This window comes from Chiloscyllium punctatum, chromosome 21 (assembly GCF_047496795.1).
Source record: "Chiloscyllium punctatum isolate Juve2018m chromosome 21, sChiPun1.3, whole genome shotgun sequence".
In the NCBI taxonomy this organism is placed as follows: Eukaryota; Metazoa; Chordata; class Chondrichthyes; order Orectolobiformes; family Hemiscylliidae; genus Chiloscyllium; species Chiloscyllium punctatum.
Window position 1 is genome coordinate 4,498,486 of NC_092759.1, and position 21,059 is coordinate 4,519,544.

Below are 21,059 nucleotides of genomic sequence, written 5' to 3' on the forward strand. Positions count from 1 at the left end.
AGGGTTGGAATATAAAAGCACCGTTGTGCTACTGAGACTTTATAAAGCTCTGGTTAGGCCCCATTTGGAGTACTGTGTCCAGTTTTGGTCCCCACACCTCAGGAAGGACATACTGGCACTGGAACGTGTCCAGCGGAGATTCACACGGATGATCCCTGGAATGGTAGGTCTAACATATGAGGAACGGCTGAGGATCCTGGGATTGTATTTATTGGAGTTTAGAAGATTAAGGGGAGATCTAATAGAAACTTACAAGATAATACATGGCTTGGAAAGGGTGGACGCTAGGAAATTGTTTCTGTTAGGCGAGGAGACTCGGACCCGTGGACACAGCCTTAGAGTTAGAGGGGGTAAATTCAGAACAGAAATGCGGAGACATTTCTTCAGCCAGAGAGTGGTGGGCCTGTGGAATTCATTGCCGTGGAGGCCGGGACGCTAAATGTCTTCAAGGCAGAGATTGATAGAATCTTGTCTCGAGGAATTAAGGGCTATGGGGAGAATGCGGGTAAGTGGAATTGAAGTGCCCATCAGCCATGATTGAATGGCGGAGTGGACTCGATGGGCCGAATGGCCTCACTTCCACTCCTATGTCTTATGGTCTTAATACTCTGCTTAGCCTCCTTGGTTTATCCCTCACACAATCTATCTTCCTTTCTGGGATGTATTCTTGCTGAACCTCATGAATTCTGACCTCAGAAGTCTATCACTGCTGGCTTACTGTCATTCCTGCTAATGTATCCACCCTATATCCAGGTAACCAATGTATCCAGCCCTGAGGAAGAGTCAGTGGACCTGCAACGTCAACTCTGATTTCTGTCCAAAGATGCTGCCAGACCTGCTGAGCGTTTTCAGCAGTTTCTGTTAATGTATCCACCTAGTTCACTTTCACTAGCTCTATCTTAATTTCATTGTAAATTCCCTTTATTCAATTTAAATACACTTGTTTCCAACCCAAGTTTTGCACACTCAAACTGATTATTAAATTCTACTATGTTCACTGCTTCTTATGGGATCTTTTCTTTTCTTCCTCTTCTCTTTGACAGTGAAGAAACATCGAGTGCAGAAAACTTGATTCAGGTACCACCGCCAAGAAGGAAAAAACACCCGAGTGGCGAGTGACAAGTAGTGCCCTTTAGGGGAATCTTTTATTGGGAGGTAATTTATTAAACCTGCCTCATTACTCATTACACATTACCAGATCCACGATTGCCTGTTCCCTGGTTGGCTTTGTGAAACAATTCTTAATGCACTGAGTTTGTTGTCGTAGTTACCCTTTCCAGTCAATGTGAAGGTTAAAGTCACACATCATTAGACTGACTAAGGGGGAGGCCATATTGGATTGGGTGCTGGGGAACGAGCCAGGCCAAGTGTCAGATCTCTCAGTGGGAGAGCATTTCAGTGATGGTGACCACAACTGCCTCACCTTTACTATCGCCATGGAGAGGGATAGGAACAGACAGTATGGGAAGGTATTTAATTGGGCGGGGGGGGAGAATTATACTGCCATTAGATAGGAGCTGTGGAGTATACATTGGGTACAATTGTCCGATGGGAAATGTACAACAGAAATGTGGAGGCTGTTTAAAGAGCACTGTTGCGAGTGTTGGATAACTTTTTGTCCCACTGAGTCAGGCAAGGATTGGGAAGATGGAGTGTTGGATGACCAGAGGAGCTTCTCGTCACAAGGAAGAAGGAAGCTTACTTAAGGTTGAGGAAGCAAGGATCTGGCACAGCTTTAGAGGATTACAGGGTAGCGAGGAAAGAACTCAAAAATGGATTGAGGAGAGCTAGGAGGGGGCATGAGAAAGCAGTGGCTTGAAGGATTAGGGAAAACCCAAAAGCGTTGTATACTTATGTGGAATAAGAGAATGATCAGAGAGAGGGTGGGGCCAATCAGGGGTAGTGGAGGGAGCTTGTGTCTGGAGCCTAAAGAGAGAGGGGAGGCCCTAAAGGAGATTTTTGCTTCAGTATTCACTAGAGAGAGGGAGCTTGTTGATGTGGGAACACAGTGGAACAGGTTAATAAGCTTGTACAGATTGATATTAAGAAAGTGGATGTGCTGGAAATTCTGGGAAGCATCAAGATAGATAAGTCCCCAGGGCTTATCCGATATCTCCAAGGTTACCACGGAAAGCGAGGAATGAGATAGCTAGACCTCTGGCAATGATCTTTGCATCCTCACTCTCCAATGGAGTATTACCGAATAATTGGTGGGAGGCGAATGTTGTTCCTCTGTTCAAGAAAGGGAATAGGGAAATCCCTGGGAATTACAGACCAGTTAGTCTTATATCTGTAGTAAGCAAGATCCTGGAAAGGATTCTGAGAGCGTGGCTTTGTGAGGGGTAGGTCATGCCTCACAAGCCTTATTGAGTTTTATTTGAGGATGTGACGAGACAAATTGATGAAGGTTGAGCAATGGATGTGGTGTATATGGATTTCAGTAGGGCCTTTGATGAGGTTCTCCACGTTAGGCTCATTCAGAAAGTTAGGAGATATGGGATACAGGGAAATGTGGCTGTCTGGATACAAAATTGGCTGGCTGAAAGAGTACAGTGAGTGGTAGTGGATGGGAAGGATTCTGTCTGGAGTCCGGTGACCAGTGGTGTCCTGCAGGGATCTGTTCTTGGGCCTCTCGCTACTTTTTGTAGTTTTTATAAATGACTTGGATGAAGAAGTGGAGGGGTGAGTTAGTAAGCTTGCCGATGATACAAAGGTGGGTGGTGTCGTAGACAGTGTAGAGGGCAGTTGTAGGCTACAACAAGATATAGACAGGATGCAGAGCTGGGCTGAGAAGTGGCAGATGGAGTTCAACCTGGATAAATGCGAAGTGATTCATTTTGGAAGATTGAATTTGAATGCTGAATACAGGGTTAAAGACAGGATTCTTGGCAGTGTGAAGGAACAGTGGGGTCTTGGGGTCCACGTCCATAGATCCCTCAAAGTTGATAGGATTGTTAAGAAGGCGTATGGTGTTTTAGCTTTCATTAACAAGGGGATTGAGTTTAAGGGGCACAAGGTTTTGCTGCAGTTCTATAAAACCCTGGTTAGACCACACTCGGAATATTGTGTCTAGTTCTGGCTGCCTCATTGTCAGAAGGATGTAGATGCTTTAGAGAGGGTGCAGAGGAGATTTACCAGGATGCTGCCTGGATTGGAGGGCTTGTCTTATGAAGAGAGGTTGAGTGAGCTGGGACTTTCCACCCTGGAGAGGAGGAGGAAGAGAGGTGACTTGATAGAGGTGTACAAGGTAATGAGAGGCGTAGATAGCCAGAGACATTTCACCAGGGCCGTCACAAGGGGTCATAACTTTCAGGTGATTGGTGAAAGTTATAGGGGAGATGGTCAGAGGTAGGTTCGTTATGAGGAGAGTGGTGGGTGTGTGGATTGCACTGCCTGCGGTGGTAATGGAGTCAGAGACATTAGGGCCATTTAAGCAACTGCTGGACAGCACATAGACAGCAGTAAATTGAGGGGTGTGTAGGTTAGATTGATCTTAGATTAAGATAAAAAATGCTTAGCACAAGATTGTGGGCCAAAGGGCCTATACTGTGCTGTACGGACCTATTTTCTATTATTGCTCTATTTGTACATGCTCCTCGTATTTGTTGTGAAAGAGCCTTTCCTACGGAGTGGCTCTTCTATGGGGGGGTGGAGGGGGGGGTCTCTACACTCCCAAAGTCATTTTTTCCTTGCAGGTTTTGCCTTTGCCCAAATGGACTCTGCATCATCCGAGCCTAGGTTAAGTTAGTTTTTCTTGAGATCCTTACACACCTGATGCAAATGCAACACACCAACTTCTGTGAACAATCAAAATGTGATTAAGCACAGTACTGTACAAACTTTCTGGAGGAACTTTGAACACACCTTGCAGAGTTTTGTCAAAGCTCTCCCTGAACAAAAGAAACAGTCCTTCCTTTACACAAAATCTTTACATCACAGGTCAGTAAGACACACCTCCAGTCACTCCCCTAACAGTCACATGCCACTCAAGATACAATGCAGTGACCTGACCATCTCCAGAAACAATATAATGTCAATCATCTCTTAATGGTCAAATCTGTTGCAAATCATTTATTTTTAACTACAGAGAGTGGTCAGAATTCCAACTGTAATGTCCTTATTGATTTCTGAATAGGAGATGTTGACAATGTAACTGGCTCTGAATGGCTAGGAAATGGTCATGTGAATGGCTCTGAATAATAGGAGATGATAATGTAAATTCCTTTCAAGCTACCTGGCAGTTAGAGGCATCTCACTCTAGCCTCAGGACATCCAGTTTCCTACAGGTCAGCAGAGCAAGTTACCTCTTCAATATCTCAAGATCATCTCTCACAGCAAAGCTCAGTGTGCAACCTTTTGGCTTTATGATCCTATGGTTCCCTGCAGGCAGTCTACTAGCTGGAGTTAAAGTTCCTGCTTCATCTGCCTACCCTGTGGTACAGTGTCACCTTTATGACTGCCATTGATATTAGCAGTCATCAGCTTACCTACCGTTTGCATCTGGACACAAAGTCCAATTATTGAGTTTGGCCTTGGCTAGAGAGTAACAGGAGAAAGTGAGGACTGCAGATGCTGGAGATCAGAGCTGAAAATGTATTGCTGGAAAAGCGCAGCAACTCAGGCAGCATCCAAGGAGCAGGAGAATCGACGTTTCGGGCATGAGCCCTTCTTCAGGAATGAGGAGAGTGTGCCAAGCAGGCTAAGATAAAAGGTAGGGAGGAGGGACTTGGGGGAGGGGCGTTGGAATGCGATAGGTGGAAGGAGGTTAAAGTGAGGGTGATAGGCCGGAGAGGGGGTGGGGGCCGAGAAGAAGCTTGCAGGTCAAGAAGGCGGTGCTGAGTCCGAGGGTTGGGACTGAGATAAGGTGGGGGGAGGGGAAATGAGGAAGCTGGAGAAATCTGCATTCATCCCTTGTGGTTGGAGGGTTCCTAGGCGGAAGATGAGGCGCTCTTCCTCCAGGCATCGTGTTACCATAGTCTGGCATGATGGATTTGTTAGTGCAGTCCTCTGCTCCCAAAACCTGAATAAGGTATTTTTCATGGGTTCATTAATGGCAACTTCCTAAGGATTCTGAAATAACAACAAAATGTTGCTGAGAGACTTGGGTCTTGCAGCTTCTGGAGAAAGATCGAGATATATTGGACTGTCTCAACCTTAAACTTTGCTCCCTCCACAGCTGCTGAATTTCTCTAGCACTTCCTGTTTTTACTTTAGATCTTCAACATCTGCAGTAATGTGTTTTTTATTTGAGTTCAGCTAACAATGAAGACCTACACTGGGGAAAGCAATTGAGTGAGTGTTTCACTGAACTGTCTGAGCCTGAGGGCTGTGCCGATCCTTGCTGTAACTCTCCCCATATTTGATGCTTTTTGTGATTGGCCTTGCCTGGAGTTCATATAGATTCCTTATCTTTGAATGGGGCTGTTGGTTGCAGGTTTCTTGAACCTCCTGACTTTGTTTCTCCCGTTGGTCTTTTATGTCTAGAATGAGAGGAGACTCGTTAGGAATGCACACCAGCTAGGATTGGTTAAGCCAGATGGCCCTTCTCTATGCTATACCTTCTTAGTATGTAAAATACCAACAGTTTGCATTTAAGTAGCACTGTGAACATGTTAGCACTCCTGTGAAGCACCTTGGGAGCGTTCTATCAAACAAAATTGCACATTGGCCCCAATGAGACTTTAGGACATAGTGTCCAGAAGTGAGTAGCAAGAGGAGTAAATCCCACTGCTCTGAACACACAACTGTGGAACTTTGGGATAACCAGGAGACTAGCATTGGAGAAGCAATTGACCCGGGTTCAATTCCCGCCTCAGGCAACTGACTGTGTGGAGTTTGCACATTCTCCCCGTGTCTGCGTGGGTTTCCTCCGGGTGCTCCGGTTTCCTCCCACAGTCCAAAGATGTGCAGGTTAGGGTGAATTGGCTGTGCTAAATTGCCCATAGTGTTAGGTGATGAGGTAAATGTAGGGGAATGGGTTTGGGTGGGTTACTTTTCAGAGGCTCGGTGTGGATTTGTTGGGCTGAAGGGCCTGTTTCCACACTGTGTAAGTAATCTAAAAACAAAAAAAAGCCTAGAGGTTTGGAGGACTGGAGAAGATTACATGACAGGGAGGGTGTGAGGCCATGAAAGAATTTGAAAGCAAGAAGGAAAATTTTAAGAATGTTTGACATTAGCTTCTCATCACCAATAAGCATTTAATGGGTGAAGCAGATTTGGCCCAGGTTGCAATGCAGATTTCTATGTTAGTGTATAATGTTTTACCTTCACCCATTACCTATACTTGACTAAAACAATGTGCATCATTGTTCCAGCCATAATTTGTCTTGCCTGTTCACCATTTCTCCATGAAATTCTATCTTGCTCCCTTCCTTTCTGATTGGTATTTGTATGTATATCTGTCTGGCCCCTTCCAACTCCAATGTTAGAACTGCATTCAGGAGAGCAACTCGTTCATTTCCTCCGTTGCTGACTTTGTTGCGCATTGTCAGCATTTTTTTTTTCTGTAATTTTCCCAGTGTCGACAGTAATTTAAAAAAAATAATTTGTTTGAAGTTCCACCCACAGGCAATGAACAGTTCCTGTTTATGGTGAATACACTTTCAAGCATATGCAATCCTCATTGAATCCCTCTAGAATTTGTCTCTATTGGAAGTGGGTTACAAGCCCCTCCTCTGAACTACTATATCGGAGATTACTCCCATTCCCCCCAAATGGGTTAATCAGTTGTCTGGGCGCTGATGGCTTTTGGAGCAAATGGTTTTGTATCAGCCCCCTAAGGCCTTCCTTGAAATAAAATGAGTGGATGCATTCTCTATTAATAACCAACAGTTGGACCTTACTTTCAGAAAGGGTCTTGACTGAGGCCCACAAATATGCTTGGTATTTTCTGCATGTTGCTTGCTCATTGACGTAATGCTGTCGTTTAATTGTTATGTTTGGATTTCTGTTGGCCTGGTACTCAAATGTGAAACTGTGTCTGTTCTCCCATCAAGTCTTTCAGCCTCCCTTTTCATTTAAATTTCTGCTCTTTTCATTGTGGCTCATGGGAGTTTGGGGGCTATATATAGTGGTGTGCTGACTTGAGTGTGTGAAAAGGCTTCGGATGTTTCACTTATCCAGCCTAAAATTGGCTCATTCGTGTCTCACGTGAAGCAATTGGAAATGTTTTGAATTTACAGCCTAATTAAGTTGCAATTTTTTTTTCACCGCAATGAAGATATTCTAAAGTTGTCTCAAATGCTCCCATGACTGTTGCAACAGCTCCAATGCAGAATCTCTTACGTCATCCTTACTTTGCTGTTTTTAACCTTCATTCTTGAGAGTATCTATGGCTGAACAAGTTTTGGGCTGAATGTGTTGGTTTTGTGTGCGTTTGCTTTGTGGCCTCTGTTGCAGTGCTTCCTTCTCCCCCTCTGGAAGGTGGGGATGGTTTTCTGCAAATTCAGCTTAAAACAGGAAAAATAGGTGAATTAGTGTTTAAGTACACCGACAGATGGTTTCCCGCTGTGCCTTGGCATTCGCTTTCAGCTCCCCTCCCAGTCCACCTCAAAAAAAACCTCGCGCAGGATGCTCACAACAGTACTTCAACCGTCTTGGTTGTTCTCAAGTCAGATTTTAAAAAAGGAGGTTAATTCTGTAGGAGGTTCAATTCCAGATCTGTTGAAATTCCATTCTATCTGGAGAGTGTTTGAGGTTGCAGGTGAAATGCTGATGGCTGTAGGTCTGTTGAGTTGAAAACACCTTGCACAGTGATGCACAGCATTGGGTTCAAACTGCACAATAGGTGAGGAACAAGCTTCAAAACTTCACTTCAGCATCACTTCCCCTGGGCTGTGCAACTCCACCCAGTTCAGATGCTTTCATTTTATGAGCGGTGTTCCTCTGGCTTAATGTAAATTATATCAAAGTGCTCCTTTTGTTTCCTTTCGGTTGAAAAAGGAATCGAAAAATAGCCGTTTTATTTCTGGATTCACACTTTTGACTGAGTGCAAGATGGTCTGTACGTCGGGAGAAAGAGTGTGTGAGAGAGTAACTGTGTCATATGTAAACACTTCCTGTGCTGATCAATCAGCTTACAATTCCTGTTGTAAAAGTCAGCCAGGACGGTGCAGAGGGAGCAGCTGTTCTGCTGAAGCAGCCTGTTGATTCGGTCCAGATCCGGGTTTCGTTTTTTGTCGAAAGGGAGTGGTTGCTTTTAAGTGTCTTTTAAAAAGTAGGAAGTGGACCATACTACTTAGGGTGGTGCCCGTCAGCTCCTTGATAACTGTACCTCCTGTTAGCCCTGGCTCTCTTCTGGGTCACTGGTTTGTGGCATTGAGTCCCAGTCCAAACCCACATTCTTACCACAATGCACTGAGGGTGTTGCATTGTCGGAAGTGCTATTTTTGGGTGAAATTTCAAATTGTAGCCCCATTTGTACCTTTTTTGAGTGGAGTTGAAAAGGTCCCTGGCAGTGCTGGTAGAAGAAGCATTTGGTGTAAATTCTGTTGTAGTTCAGATACAATGTATTCAGGTCATGGACATAAACTGGTGATTCACATGAGCTTCTGTGAATAGGAATAGACTAAAACCTGATTAAACATTTGGAGATGCATGTCTGCAATCTGTATTTCTGTAAATAAAGGCTGATGAGATTTGGAGACACTTTCACCCCAGCTTTCTGGAATAAAATTCTGGAACAACTTCCCATGTGTAAGTTAGCTGCTGCATTTCTTATAACAGAAACTCACTTCATTGGCTACAAAGTGCTTTAAGGTGTCTTGAGATGATGCAAGATGCCACAGAAATGAAAGCTTTCACTGGTTAACGTAAAGCTCTGCTGCTGTGAGTTCGGTGTCCCTTCTGGTGCTCGGACGGGTGCTAATCTGCATTTTTTTTTTGGTTTCCTGTTCTTGACAGGTTTCTGATTGGCCGAGTCGAAGTGGGCTAGAGGTGTTTAGCTTTGACCGGAGAACATGAGTGAGCTCGAGCAGTTGCGCCAAGAGGCAGAGCAGCTACGGAGCCAAATACGGGTGAGCAAACCAAGAATATAAAGTGTTTTATTGGGAGCTGGCCAAAGCTCTGAGCTGTGAAACCACCATCAATTGTTACTCCCCTTCAAAAGTCATTTACTTGACTAATGAGAGGGGCTACTGCTTGCACCTTTGCCTTTCCTCCCCCCTCCTGAAGAAGGGAAGGAGTTGGCAGACGAGGCAGGGAGTGGAATATTAATAGAGAAGTCGGGCAGGCATGTTGGGACCACCTACTGTTGAAGGCAATAGGCACTGAGCAAGCTGCAGGATGAAAGTGGTATCCCACAGTGTCAGATGTCTTGATTTTAAACCTGCAGTGCCAGAACCTAAATGTTCCCTGGCATTGTCAATCAAGTCTGGAATTAAAGACTGCTCGAAATTTTGAAGAGTAGCAGCTATTCTTTTTTATGGTATTTCATTGTCTCAAAATATTACCATGTACTTTAAATTTACTCACTTAAAAAGTAATTGGGTAAGAATACCACGATCTCCTCCTGATCAATGCTTTGCAAAGTGCAGTGCTGGCTAAGTGTGGTATGAATTCAGTGATGGACCCAGCCCAGAGTGGCACAGAGCAGTAATAACTCCGAATCAAATGAATTAGACTGTGCTTTTTCACTCTGTCCCTGTGGGGATTGAGTCCACAGCTCAGATCCATACACACTCTTGCCTGGAGTTTCATTCACTAATAATATTGTTGGATGTCAGCCATGGCTCAGTGTGTCATGCTGTCAGCCCACTTGAGTCGAAGGTTCCAAGTTTTGTCTCGCTTGAGCATTGAAGTCTAGTCTGACATACACGGACCATCTCTCCTCAACAAAAAAACCCACACTGAAGGAGCACTGTACTGTCTGAGAGGCCGTCTAGAGGGTGAGATGTTAAACTAGAAGACCTCATGCACAACACATGTAGAGGTAAAAGAAACCATGGATCTAGGTATTGCTCCCTGGTGTCTGAAGGCTGAAATTCATCCTTCAATCTGTATCAAGAAAGCCAAGCATCTGGTTCATTATCGCATTGCACTTGATATAAACATGCTTCAGAATTGCTTCATTGGCAGTGACATACAATTGTGGAAGAACTCTTGTATAAATGCTCTTTTCTTTTTACAGGCATAAGTAGAAAGTTACTTTGACAGCAACAGAGGCAACTTGACTTGGATCTATTCCCTACCAGGGCCTTGTGTACATATGAATGTATCAAAAGGAGCAGATGTAGGACACTTGGTCCCTTGAATCTGCTCTGCCATTTCAGAAGATCATGGTTGATTTTTGTTTGTGGTTTGAATTCCACGTTCAGATCTGCCCTAACAATCTTTAGATTGCATTACTCTACTGCAATCTATCTAACTCTGCCTTAGAAATGTTCTGAAACCTTATCAGACAAGAACACTGGAAGAACACAGTAGGCCAGGCAGCATCAGGAGGTGGAGAAGTCAGCGTTTTGGGTGTAACCTTCTTCAGGACTAGGGGTGGGTGTAGGGCGAGCTGCAGATAAAGAGGAAGGTGGGTACAGTGAAGACAGGTAGACTGTACATCTAGTTGGTCAATGGGAAGAATGAATCCTGGCAGGGAGGGGAAGGAGCTGGAAAGGGGTTTGGGGATTGGAGAGGGAGGTGATTTGAAATTGGAGAACTCGATGTTGAGTCCTCTGGGCTGTAGGGTTCCCAGGTGGAAGATAAGATGTTGTTCCTCCAAATAGGTGCTGTAGTTTGTTTTGGCAATGGAGGAGGCCAAGGGCAGTCATGTCGGAAAGGGAGCAGTTGGGGGAATTAAAATGGGCAGAGACTTGGAGGTCTGGTCAGCCTCTGCAGACCCGGCTGAGATGCTAGGTGAGCCGTTCCCTAAGTTAACGTTCAGTGTCCCCCGATGTAGAGAAGACAACATTGGTGCAGTAAGCTAGGTTGGAGGAGATACTGGATTAGTGGTGCTGGAAGAGCACAGCAGTTCAGGCAGCATCCAACGAGCAGCGAAATCGACGTTTCGGGCAAAAGCCCTTCCTGATGAAGGGCTTTTGCCCGAAACGTCGATTTCACTGCTCGTTGGATGCTGCCTGAACTGCTGTGCTCTTCCAGCACCACTAATCCAGTATTTGGTTTTCAGCATTTGCAGTCATTGTTTTTACCTAGGTTGGAGGAGAGGCAGGTGAACCTCTGTCTCACCTGGAAGGACTGTTTGGGGCCCTGGATGGAGATGACTGGAGTGGTGTACCGGCAGGTTTTGCATTTTATTTTCTGCTTGCAGGAGAAGGTACCTGGGGGATCGGTGGTAGGGGTGGTGTGAACCAAGGGCTGTCGGGGGGAATGGTTCTTGCGGAAGGCTGAGAGGGATGGGGAGGGGAAGGTGTTCTTGATGGTGGTGTCTGTGTGGATTTGGCGGAAGTGTTTGAGGGTGGTGGGGTGGTAGGTGAGGACAAGGGGGACTCTGTCCTCATTGTGTTGGGAGGGGAGGGGTTTAGAGTGGGGAAGGTACAGCAGAGGGCTGTATGGGTGACAGAGGGAGGAAAGGCATGTTATTGATTTCATTTGGATCCCAGTATCTGCAGCTTTTTCGTCAGTTGACTTTTCCACCTGATGCTGCCTGCGTGTTCTGTTCTTCCAGCCCTCTGCCTGTCTACTTTTGGATTTCAGCATCTGCAGTTCTGTCGTCATCAAAAACCTGCTCAAGCAGATTTGCAAAGTCTCAACCTTCTGAGAGAAAATGATTCTCCTAGTTACTGTCCTTAAAAGGCCACCCCTAATTTAAAAACAATGCCTCTTAGATCTGAACTCGTGCCCAAGAGGAAATATCCTTTCTACATCCAACTTGTCAAGACCATTCACAATCTTCATATAAAAATCGAAAGAACTATAGATGCTGTAAATCCGAAACAAAAACTGAAGTTGCTGGAAAAGCTCAGCAGGTTTGGCAGCATCTGTGAAGCAATATCAAAGTTAACCTTTCGGGTTCAGTGACCCTTCATCAGAACTCCATAAGTGCTGAGCTCTTCCAGGGTCTTTATATGTTTGAGGACTGGGTTGCAAGAATTACTTTCCCCACACTTAAATTTTCAACCACTGAAGATAAATGTTTTAATGTCACAAGAAAAACTAATTTGAAATGCTGCAAATGTGCCTTCACCCAGATGTCATGCTGTGGTGCTGCTCCTGTAGCTATTAGGAACCAGAGATGGTCTTTTGCTCCTTCTAGCGTGTTCTGAGACTGTGGCTGATCTGCGACTTAGTGCTGTTTATACTTCTCTGTCTCATTTCTCTCAACATCCCAGGTTAACAGTCTATCAACCTGACATATAAAATTGAGTTGATTTAGCTGAAAAAAGTTCCAAACACACTTTAAAATAAAAACATGCATTCCTGGAATGTGGGTGTCATTGGTAAACTTATCCCTAATTAACCTTGAGATAATTTGGAAATACTGGTGTGTTGGACTGAGGTGTACGAAGTTTAAAAAATCACCCAATACCAGGCTATAGGCCAACAGATTTATTTGGAAGCACTAGCTCCTTCAGATGCTTGTGGAGTATAAGATCATAAGACACAGGATTTATAGCAAAGGTTGACAGTGTGATGTAACTGAAATTATATATTGAAAAACACCAGGATTGTTTTAAGACTCTCATCTTTTAAGAATTGAACATGTTTGTTTCAGTTCTTTCATATGTAAATCGGAGAAATTTTTTAACGTTGCATTCTCAAGTGAACTTTAACAATTGGTGTCATGTCGGCCCAGATAATGTATTGAAGGTGTTAGCTCCCTGTGTGAGACTGTCTGTCTGTGCCACAATGGTCAGACTGATTCTAATCTAACAACCAGATTTACAGAAATTTACACGGATTCATGCAGTTTTTGAGCAAAATAAAATGGAATTCTGCAAGTACAAATTCACCCCACAAACTATTATGTGTCCATGTGGTTTTGTGTGTGCTCTAAGACATGGTACATTTGCGAGACTCAGCAGAGGCTACGACAAAAGATGAATGGACACCGCACAGAATTGACAGACAGGAGTGTTCCCTCCCAGTTGGAGAGCACTTCAGCGGTCCAGGACATTCAACTTTAGACCTTTTGGGTGACCGTCCTCCAAGGCGAACTTCGGGCAATTTGCGTTGTTACCTGTTCTGAACAAATGCTGATAGCCAAGTTCGGTACCCATGGGGATGGTCTCAACTGGGACCTTGGGTTCATATCACACTACAGGTGACCCCACTGCACTACACCTACACAGATGTGCATGTGCGCAAGCTCCCACACACTCATGTACCTGCTCACAGAATTATTACCCTTTAGACAAACGCGCGCACATTCTCACAGACACTCGTAACCCACCCATGTGTGTGCATGTGCATGCATACATATAAGTTTTTGTGAGGGGAATTTGTGCTTGCAGAATTCCATTTTATTTTGCTCAAAAACTACACTAATCCATGTAAGATTCTGTAACTCTAGTTGTTAGATTAGAATCAGTCTGAACATTGTGGTACAGACAGTCTCTCACACAGGGCACCTCACACCTTCAATGCATTATCTGGGCCAACGTGACACTGTTAACATTCACTTGAGAATGTAACTTTAAAAATGGTCTGAGATTTACATATGAAAGAACTGAAACCAACATGCTCATTCTAAAAGATGAGTGATTTAACAATTAATCCAGGTCTTTTTCAATACATAATTTCACTTACATTACACTGTAAATTTTTGCTATAAATTCTATGTCTTATGATCTCATACTCCACAACTACCTGATGAAGGAGCAGTGCTCCGAAAGCTAATGCTTCCAAATAAACCTGTTGGATATCACCTAATGTTGTGAATTTTAACTTTGTACCCCTTGAGAAGCTGCTTTCTTGAATAGGGATGTAGGGATTCTTATCGTGCTATTAGGGAATGAATTACAGGACTTTGAGCCAGAGACAGTGAGAAAAGAACAATACAGGATGGTGAGTGGCTTGAAGGAAGACTCCTACCATTCTATGGGAGTTTTTCCAAATTTCACTCCTGGATGTAATTGGAGTCTGTGCTCTCATTGTAGTTTTGCCATCGCCAAACCATTACCACCCGATGTCTGGAGGAAGAATGCCTCATCTTCCACCTTGGCACCCTACAACCATACAGGATCAATGTGGATTTCAACAGTTTACTTATTTCCCCTCCCCCCACATTATCCCAGTCCCAAGCCTCCAACTCGACACTGCCCTCCTGACCTGTCTTTTTCCGCTCCACTCTCCTTTCTGACCTATCACCTTCTTCCTCCCATTTATCTCTCATGAAGGGCCCGGAATGTCGATTCTCCTGTTGCTCGGATGCTGCCTGATCGGCTGTGCATTTCCAGCACCAGACACTAAATTCTGTAGTTTCTCCAGAATTTCCTTATTACTTTGTGATGGCCTTTAATGCTTGAAAACTTAATCAATGACCCCTTCAACCACCTAAATTATTGGAATGGCACCCCTAGTTTGTATAGTTATGCTCAGAATTGCCACCTTAGAGTCCAGGTGGTGCAGTTTTGAGAAGTCTCCACTACTTCAAGGCCAAAATATCCTTCAAATTGATTACAAGATGCACTGACCCAAGCTGAATCTCTACTGATGACCTTACTTGGTTGTTCAGTAGAAAAGTTGGGTCTGCTTATCAAGCGAAGTGAAGACTGGATGTTCCCAGCTTTTGAATCTCTAAATGCTTTCCTTTTTGAAAGGCTGGCTTCAAATTTACTTCATCATTGCCCATGTTTCAATGGACAATTGGATTGGAGCAGTGTGAAACTGTTCTCTGTGGGGAATGCTAAATATAGTTTTTATTTCAAATTGAGGGCTGATGTTTGATGGTACGGAGAAAGGTATGATGAGCCGGCGCTGACTTGGCCTTGTCCCTTTTAACTGTAACTTTGTTTGTTTCAGGATGCCAGGAAAGCATGTGGGGACTCCACACTGACCCAGGTGAGTGCTTTAACTGATCTGCTAGCAAAATGGACAGCTTTTCTTCCATCCTGATCTGCCCTCAGTTTTTTGGTTGATTTGAGATAGCTATGCAACAAGATGTTGCAGCAAATTCGGGAGTTAATTGCATAGCCCGCCGCAGTCCAGTCTAAATTCGTCAAGGCTGAGTTATGATGTGGAGGAGCCGATTGGACTGGGGTGTACAAAGTTTAAAAACCACAATGCCAGGTTATAGTCCGAACAGGTTTAATTAGAAGTACTAACTTTCAGAGCGTTGCTCCTTCATCTGATTGAAGGTTGTTGTGATGAAAGCTAGTGCTTCTAAATAAACCTGTTGGACTATAACCTGGTGTTGTGTGGTTTTTAACTAAGGCTGAGGTAGTTAGACAAAGGAGTAGAGGGTATGGAGAGAAGGCAGGAACATGGAGTTGAGATGCCAAACTGAGCAACTGTGGTCCTATTCAATGGTGAAGCATCCTATTCCTAGCAATGAGAGTTATAGGAGCAGAATTAGGCCATTCGACCCATTAAGTCTGCTCTGCTATTTGATTGTGTTTCTCAACCCATTCTCTTGCCTTCTCACTGTAACCCTTGTTTCCCTTGCTAATTTCTGTCTCTATCTTATATACGCATTGACTTGGCCTCCCAGCCCATTGCGAATTCCACAGATTCACCACCCCCTGGCTGTAGAAATTCCTCCTCAAACCAGTTCTAAAGGGGTTGTCCCTTCACTCGGAGGCTGTGCCTTTTGGATCCTAGTCACTCCTACAAGTGGAAGCATCTTCGCCAAGTTCACTCTTTCCAAGCTTCTCTACATTCTGTAAGTTTTCAGTCAGATTCCGCCACCCCTTATCTTTCTAACTCCATTGAGTACAGAACCAGAGTCCTCAAGTGCTCTTCCTATGACAAGGTCTTCATCCATGGGATCATTCTTGTAAATCTCCTCTGGACCCTCTCCAAGGTCGGCGTACCATTTATTAGATACAGGACTCAAAACGGCCCACATATGATCATGACTGGTCATATAGCTCAATTTCACTTTCATGTACTATTATAGGAATAATTCTCCAGTCTAATGACAAGGTCTTGGTCTTGAATACATGCAACACTGGGCAATATCTAACTCTCTGGAGAGAATTCCAAAGATTTTAAACTCTGAAGGAGTTTGTTGCTCAACTCCTTCTTAAATTTTTAGCAGGGGACATAACCTGCTGTACCCCTGAGACTTTTGTTTGTCAACTCTATTGGAAACTTTGCCAATTTAAAAATAATTTTTCATTCTTGATGGTATTGCTTCACAGGATTACATAAATAATGGTTGAAGCAATTGTTTTTGATCCTTGCTCCAGCTACCAATTCCTTTATCCTTTTCCCTGGCACTTCAGACTAAACAGGCCTGTGTGGAACCCCAGTGTCACATTAGGCTTTAAGTTGAGCTAATGGCTGCATTTTGACACCAATGTTGAGATGACTTGAGTCAACCTCTGTTATATTCCCCCAGTTTTCCCATGCTTCTGCTCATCTGCTGAAACTTTCATCCGTACCTACATAACTGCTAGATCTGATTGTTCTAACCTTTTTTCTAACTGGTCTCCCACAATCTATCCTTCGTAAAACGTTGATATAATTCGAGCTAGTGTTGCCTGCGTTTTAACCGACAGCAAGTCCCATTCCTCTATCACCTGACCGGTTCCCACTAAACTACATTGGCTCCTGGTCGAGCAGTGTCTTGGTTTTCAGGATTTCCTTCTTGTTTTCCAACCCTTCACCCTTCCCTATCATTTTCAAGGGTCCCAGCCCACACCACCTTCCAAGATCTCTGTGCTTATATAATTCGAATCTAATTTGATCATCCATTGCTCTGCCTTCAGTGGCCACGCCTTCACTAGCTTGTCCATAATTTCTGAAATTCCAACCATGCACCACACAGGCTCTCTAACCTACTTTCCTCTTTGAAGGGTTCATGCCCGAAACGTCAATTCTCCTGCTCCTCGGATGCTGTCTGACCTGCTGTGTTTTTCCAGCACCACACTCACTCTCGACTCTTGATCTGCAGTTCTCACTTTCTCTCAGTGTTCTCCTGTGCCCTTTACATCACAAATCAATACATCATTGGAGTCGGAAAACAGTCCAGATCTGCTCCCTTTGTGAGAGTCCAAGCATGCTGTTTTAGTCAAGCTTCATTCGGTGCTAATGTCACTGAACTAGTAATCCTAAGGTGCACTCAGGAGCTCAGCAAAGCTCTTGGGATGCCAGTTCAAATCCCAGGAGTTTAAGTGAAGTTAATAAATCTGGCATGGAAAGCTAGTCCCATCGATAGTGACCACGACAGTAACCATTGATTGTTATAACAAACTTACCTGGTTCACTCATGCTTTTGAGAAAGAAATCTCATAACCTTACCCGGGCAGGCAATAGTTGCTGGCCATATGATATCCACATACATCATGGAAATGCACCCTTCAGTCCAACTTCTCCATGTCGACCAGATATCCCAACCCAATCTAGTCCTATCTGCCAGCACCCGGCCCATATCCCTCCAAACCCTTCCTATTCATATACCCATCCAAATGCTTTTTAAATGTTGCAATTGTACCAGCATGAAAGTACACCCAACCCAGCATTGAGGAGGAATTAGACCCTGAATTTTTCTGTTCTGTACAACATAATGAAATCTCTTTATTACTCAACCATCAATGGGGCTGTATAGGCTGGTTTGTAACTCAGCTTTAATGCAGCCTTCTCACTGCAGGGCCCTTGCTATTTTTCAATAACCTGCAGCATGGATTTATGTCTCCACTTTGTGTGATTTGTTGTGTGAATGTGTATTGGGAGAATTCTCTAGGGTTGAATGACAGGAAATAGCAATCCCTGTACATTTAATGTTAGTTGGTAACGATCTTGTGTTAAGAAAATTCCTCTTTTCATTAGAATCTGCTCCAAGTGCACACCTCTCTCAATAATGGATGTATCCCTGATCTCAGGAATAGGAAAACCAGGCAGAGTTCTCCCTTTTGATCTCAGTCGATCTGAACGTGTATCGGAACAGGGTTAACCTCTATGCATTCAATACTGTGCTTGTCTCTTATAGATTACAGCGGCCCTCGATCCAGTCGGGAGGATTCAGATGCGTACAAGGCGCACGCTAAGGGGTCACTTGGCTAAGATCTATGCTATGCATTGGGGAACCGACTCCAGGTCTGTGCAACACTCTGTCTGTGTAGCATGTTTAATGCAGTGGAGATTGTGTATTGGGAAGGTGGTGGCTAGTGGTGTCACTAGATTAGCAATCCAGGTTTATTTTCTGTCGATTTGGATTCAAACTGTGACCAGTAGTGAAGTTTGAATTCAGTAAAAAGCTAGTTTAATGATAACTGCATAACCATTGTCAATTTGTTGCAAAAGCTCAACTAATTCAGTAATGTCCTTTTTAGAGGAGGAAATCTGCTGTCTTTGTCTCGTTTTGCAAACATAGGGTGGCACAGTTGCTCAGCAGATAGCACTGCTGCCTCAGCGCCTGGGTCCAGGGTTTGATTCCAGCCTCGAGTGACTGTGTTTGTATGGTGTTCGCATGTTCTCCGTGTGTCTGTGTCGGTTTCCTTCGGGTGCACCAGTTTCCTCCCACAGTCCAAAGATGTGCAGGTTTGGTGGATTGGCCATGGCATATGTGCGATACAGGGAAAGGGTAGGGGCTGGGACGATCTTTGGAAGGTTGGTGCAGATGCGATGGGTCGAATGACCTCCTTTTGCATGTTTGAGATTCTATGATTCAGTGTGACTCCAGACACCCAGCAGTGTGGTTAACTCTTTACTGCCCTTGAGCAACTAGGGATGGACAATAAGTTCTGGCCCAGCCAGTAATATCGTCGTCCCATGAATGAATTAACAAAAAAAAATCCAGAAGTGTCCTTAGCAGGTTTTTGGAGAGGATTTGACACTGAGCTTCATGGGATTTTGAGTTGTGTTGAAAGCTTGGTGAAGGAGGTAGGTTTTGAGGAGAGAAGAGAAAGACAGCCAAAGAGGGAATTGCAAAACTTGGAGCTCAGGCTGCTGAAGGCAGGGCTGTCAATGATGGAATGATGAAGACTGGGAATGCTTTGGAGGGCAGAATTGGAGCAGTATTGAAATGTCTAAGTATTGTAGCACTAAATTGGTGATTAAAAACAAGTGGGGCACGGTGGGCCGAGAAGCCATGGTAGAATTAAAAAGTTGAGAATTGTATGGAACGAGCTGCCAGAGGAAGTGGTGGAGGTTGGTACAATTACAACATTTTAAAAGGTATCCGAGTGGATAGATAAATAGGAAGGGTATAGAGAGATATGGACCAAGTGCTGGCAAATGGGACTAGATTAGGTTAGGATATCTGGCTGGCATGGACGAGTTGGATCAAAGGGACTGCTTGCGTTAAAGGGAATTTCTTTTGTAAATGGTGATGCATGTCTGTTTTCTGCCTGCTCCAGAAACTACAGAATCCCTTCCTAAAACACACAACAAACTTCCTGATCTCACCTGGAAAATAATTTTTAGGACACTGATGATATCTTCCTTTGTTATTATTAAACAAGAGACTGTTCAGAAAAGACTTACCAGGATGTTGCCAGGACTGGAGGGTTTGAGATATAAAAGTAGAAAGACTGGGACTTTTTCTACTGGAGTGTAGAAGGTTGTGGGGTGATCTCCATAGTGGTTTACAAAATCATGAGGGTGCAGATAAGGTGAATGGCAAGGGGCCTTTTCCTTAGGGTTGGGAAGTTCAAACTAGGGGGCATATTTTTAAGGTGAAAGGAGAAAAATTTAACAAGGACATGATGGGCAACTTTTCCACACGGTGGTTCATGTGTGGAATGAGCTTCCAGAGGAAGTAGTGTATGTATGCAGGTACAGTTACAATGTTTAAAAGACATTTGGATAAGTAGATAAATAGGAAAGGTTTGGTGGGATATGGGCTACGCACAGGGAAGTGGGAGTAGCTTAGTTTAGGAGCACGGTTAGCATGGAATAGTTGCACTGAAGAGTCTGTTTCCATGCTATGTGACTCGATGACTAGTGATTGCAATGTATGATGTGACTCTGAATTGGTTTGTGAGGTTCTACGGATGTAAAAGGTGCTATATAAATGTAATCTGTCTTTGATCATGATACTGCATGGTGTGATGGAGAGGCAGGAAGAAAGGGTTTTGGCTAGCTCTGTTTCAAAAATGTCTTCACTGCTCTTGATTCACTTCACTTCCATTTTTCTTATCCAACAGACTGTTAGTCAGTGCATCACAGGATGGAAAGTTAATCATCTGGGACAGCTACACCACAAACAAGGTAGGTCACTGAAATGCTTTCTCTTGATTATTCTGACCAAGGTATGTGAGCGTGTAGGTAGGAGAAACCTCTTGTGAAAGGAGCCAGATTGAATGGGCATAAGTTTAAACTTATGTACAAAAGAAACCAGGATGATGTGAGGAAAAGTTTTCTCAAAACCTGGGTAGTTAGGATCTGGAATGTGCTGCCTGGAAATGTGAAGGCAGGTTCAGTTGAGGCATCCCAGAGGGTATTGACTGGTCATCTGGGTGAAAGTCATGTACAAGGCTATGAGGGGAAAGGCAGGAGATTGGCACTAGGTGCTTGTTTAAAGAGCCAATGTAGGCAAGATGAGCCATACGGCTGCCTTCTGTGATTCTAAAAGTCCCTTGTGCAATGCAGACAAACTTGCTGCACTTTTGAATCCGTTTCCGATGAAGCAGACCAGATTTCTGACCTCTGTTTCGGTAGGTGTGGCTGCAGAAACAGAATTAGCTGGAATGCTTATGTGCGCCCTTCGGGATACTGAAATGAAGGGGCTCTGTTGTCCTGAGCTGGTGTTGTTTCACAATGGGAACGTTTCTTAGGAAGTGCTTGGCTCACCAATCTGCCCCACAATGGGATCTTTATCTCGGTTTTGTTTTGTTTTGTTAGATCGCATGCTACAATGTGATCTCTCTTGAATCATACGCAGTGTGCCTCACTTAGCCTCACTTTTAGACCTCTATTAGATTGTCACTCAAATGAAGGGGATAATTGCACTGAAATAACTTGGGGTTTTCTGACAGGATAGGTGACAGACTACCAGCATATACATA

General features: G+C 44.1%; 1 protein-coding gene across 8 annotated transcripts in view; it reads left to right on the plus strand.

The window, feature by feature from the left end:
* The window catches only part of LOC140492537 (guanine nucleotide-binding protein G(I)/G(S)/G(T) subunit beta-2), a 186,905-nt gene that overhangs the window by 145,749 nt on the left and 20,097 nt on the right, over positions 1-21,059 (plus strand). For 4 of the 8 annotated variants that reach the window (XM_072591472.1, XM_072591471.1, XM_072591470.1 and 1 more), the window contains 5 exons: positions 1,044-1,155; positions 8,902-9,014; positions 14,911-14,949; positions 18,041-18,147; positions 20,199-20,262. In XM_072591472.1, coding sequence (XP_072447573.1) covers positions 8,958-9,014; positions 14,911-14,949; positions 18,041-18,147; positions 20,199-20,262 — 267 coding nt within the window. In that variant the 5' untranslated portion in view covers positions 1,044-1,155; positions 8,902-8,957. The remainder of the gene's footprint in view (positions 1-1,043; positions 1,156-8,901; positions 9,015-14,910; positions 14,950-18,040; positions 18,148-20,198; positions 20,263-21,059) is intronic. The other 4 variants (XM_072591475.1, XM_072591476.1, XM_072591468.1 and 1 more) reach the window with 1 other exon arrangement.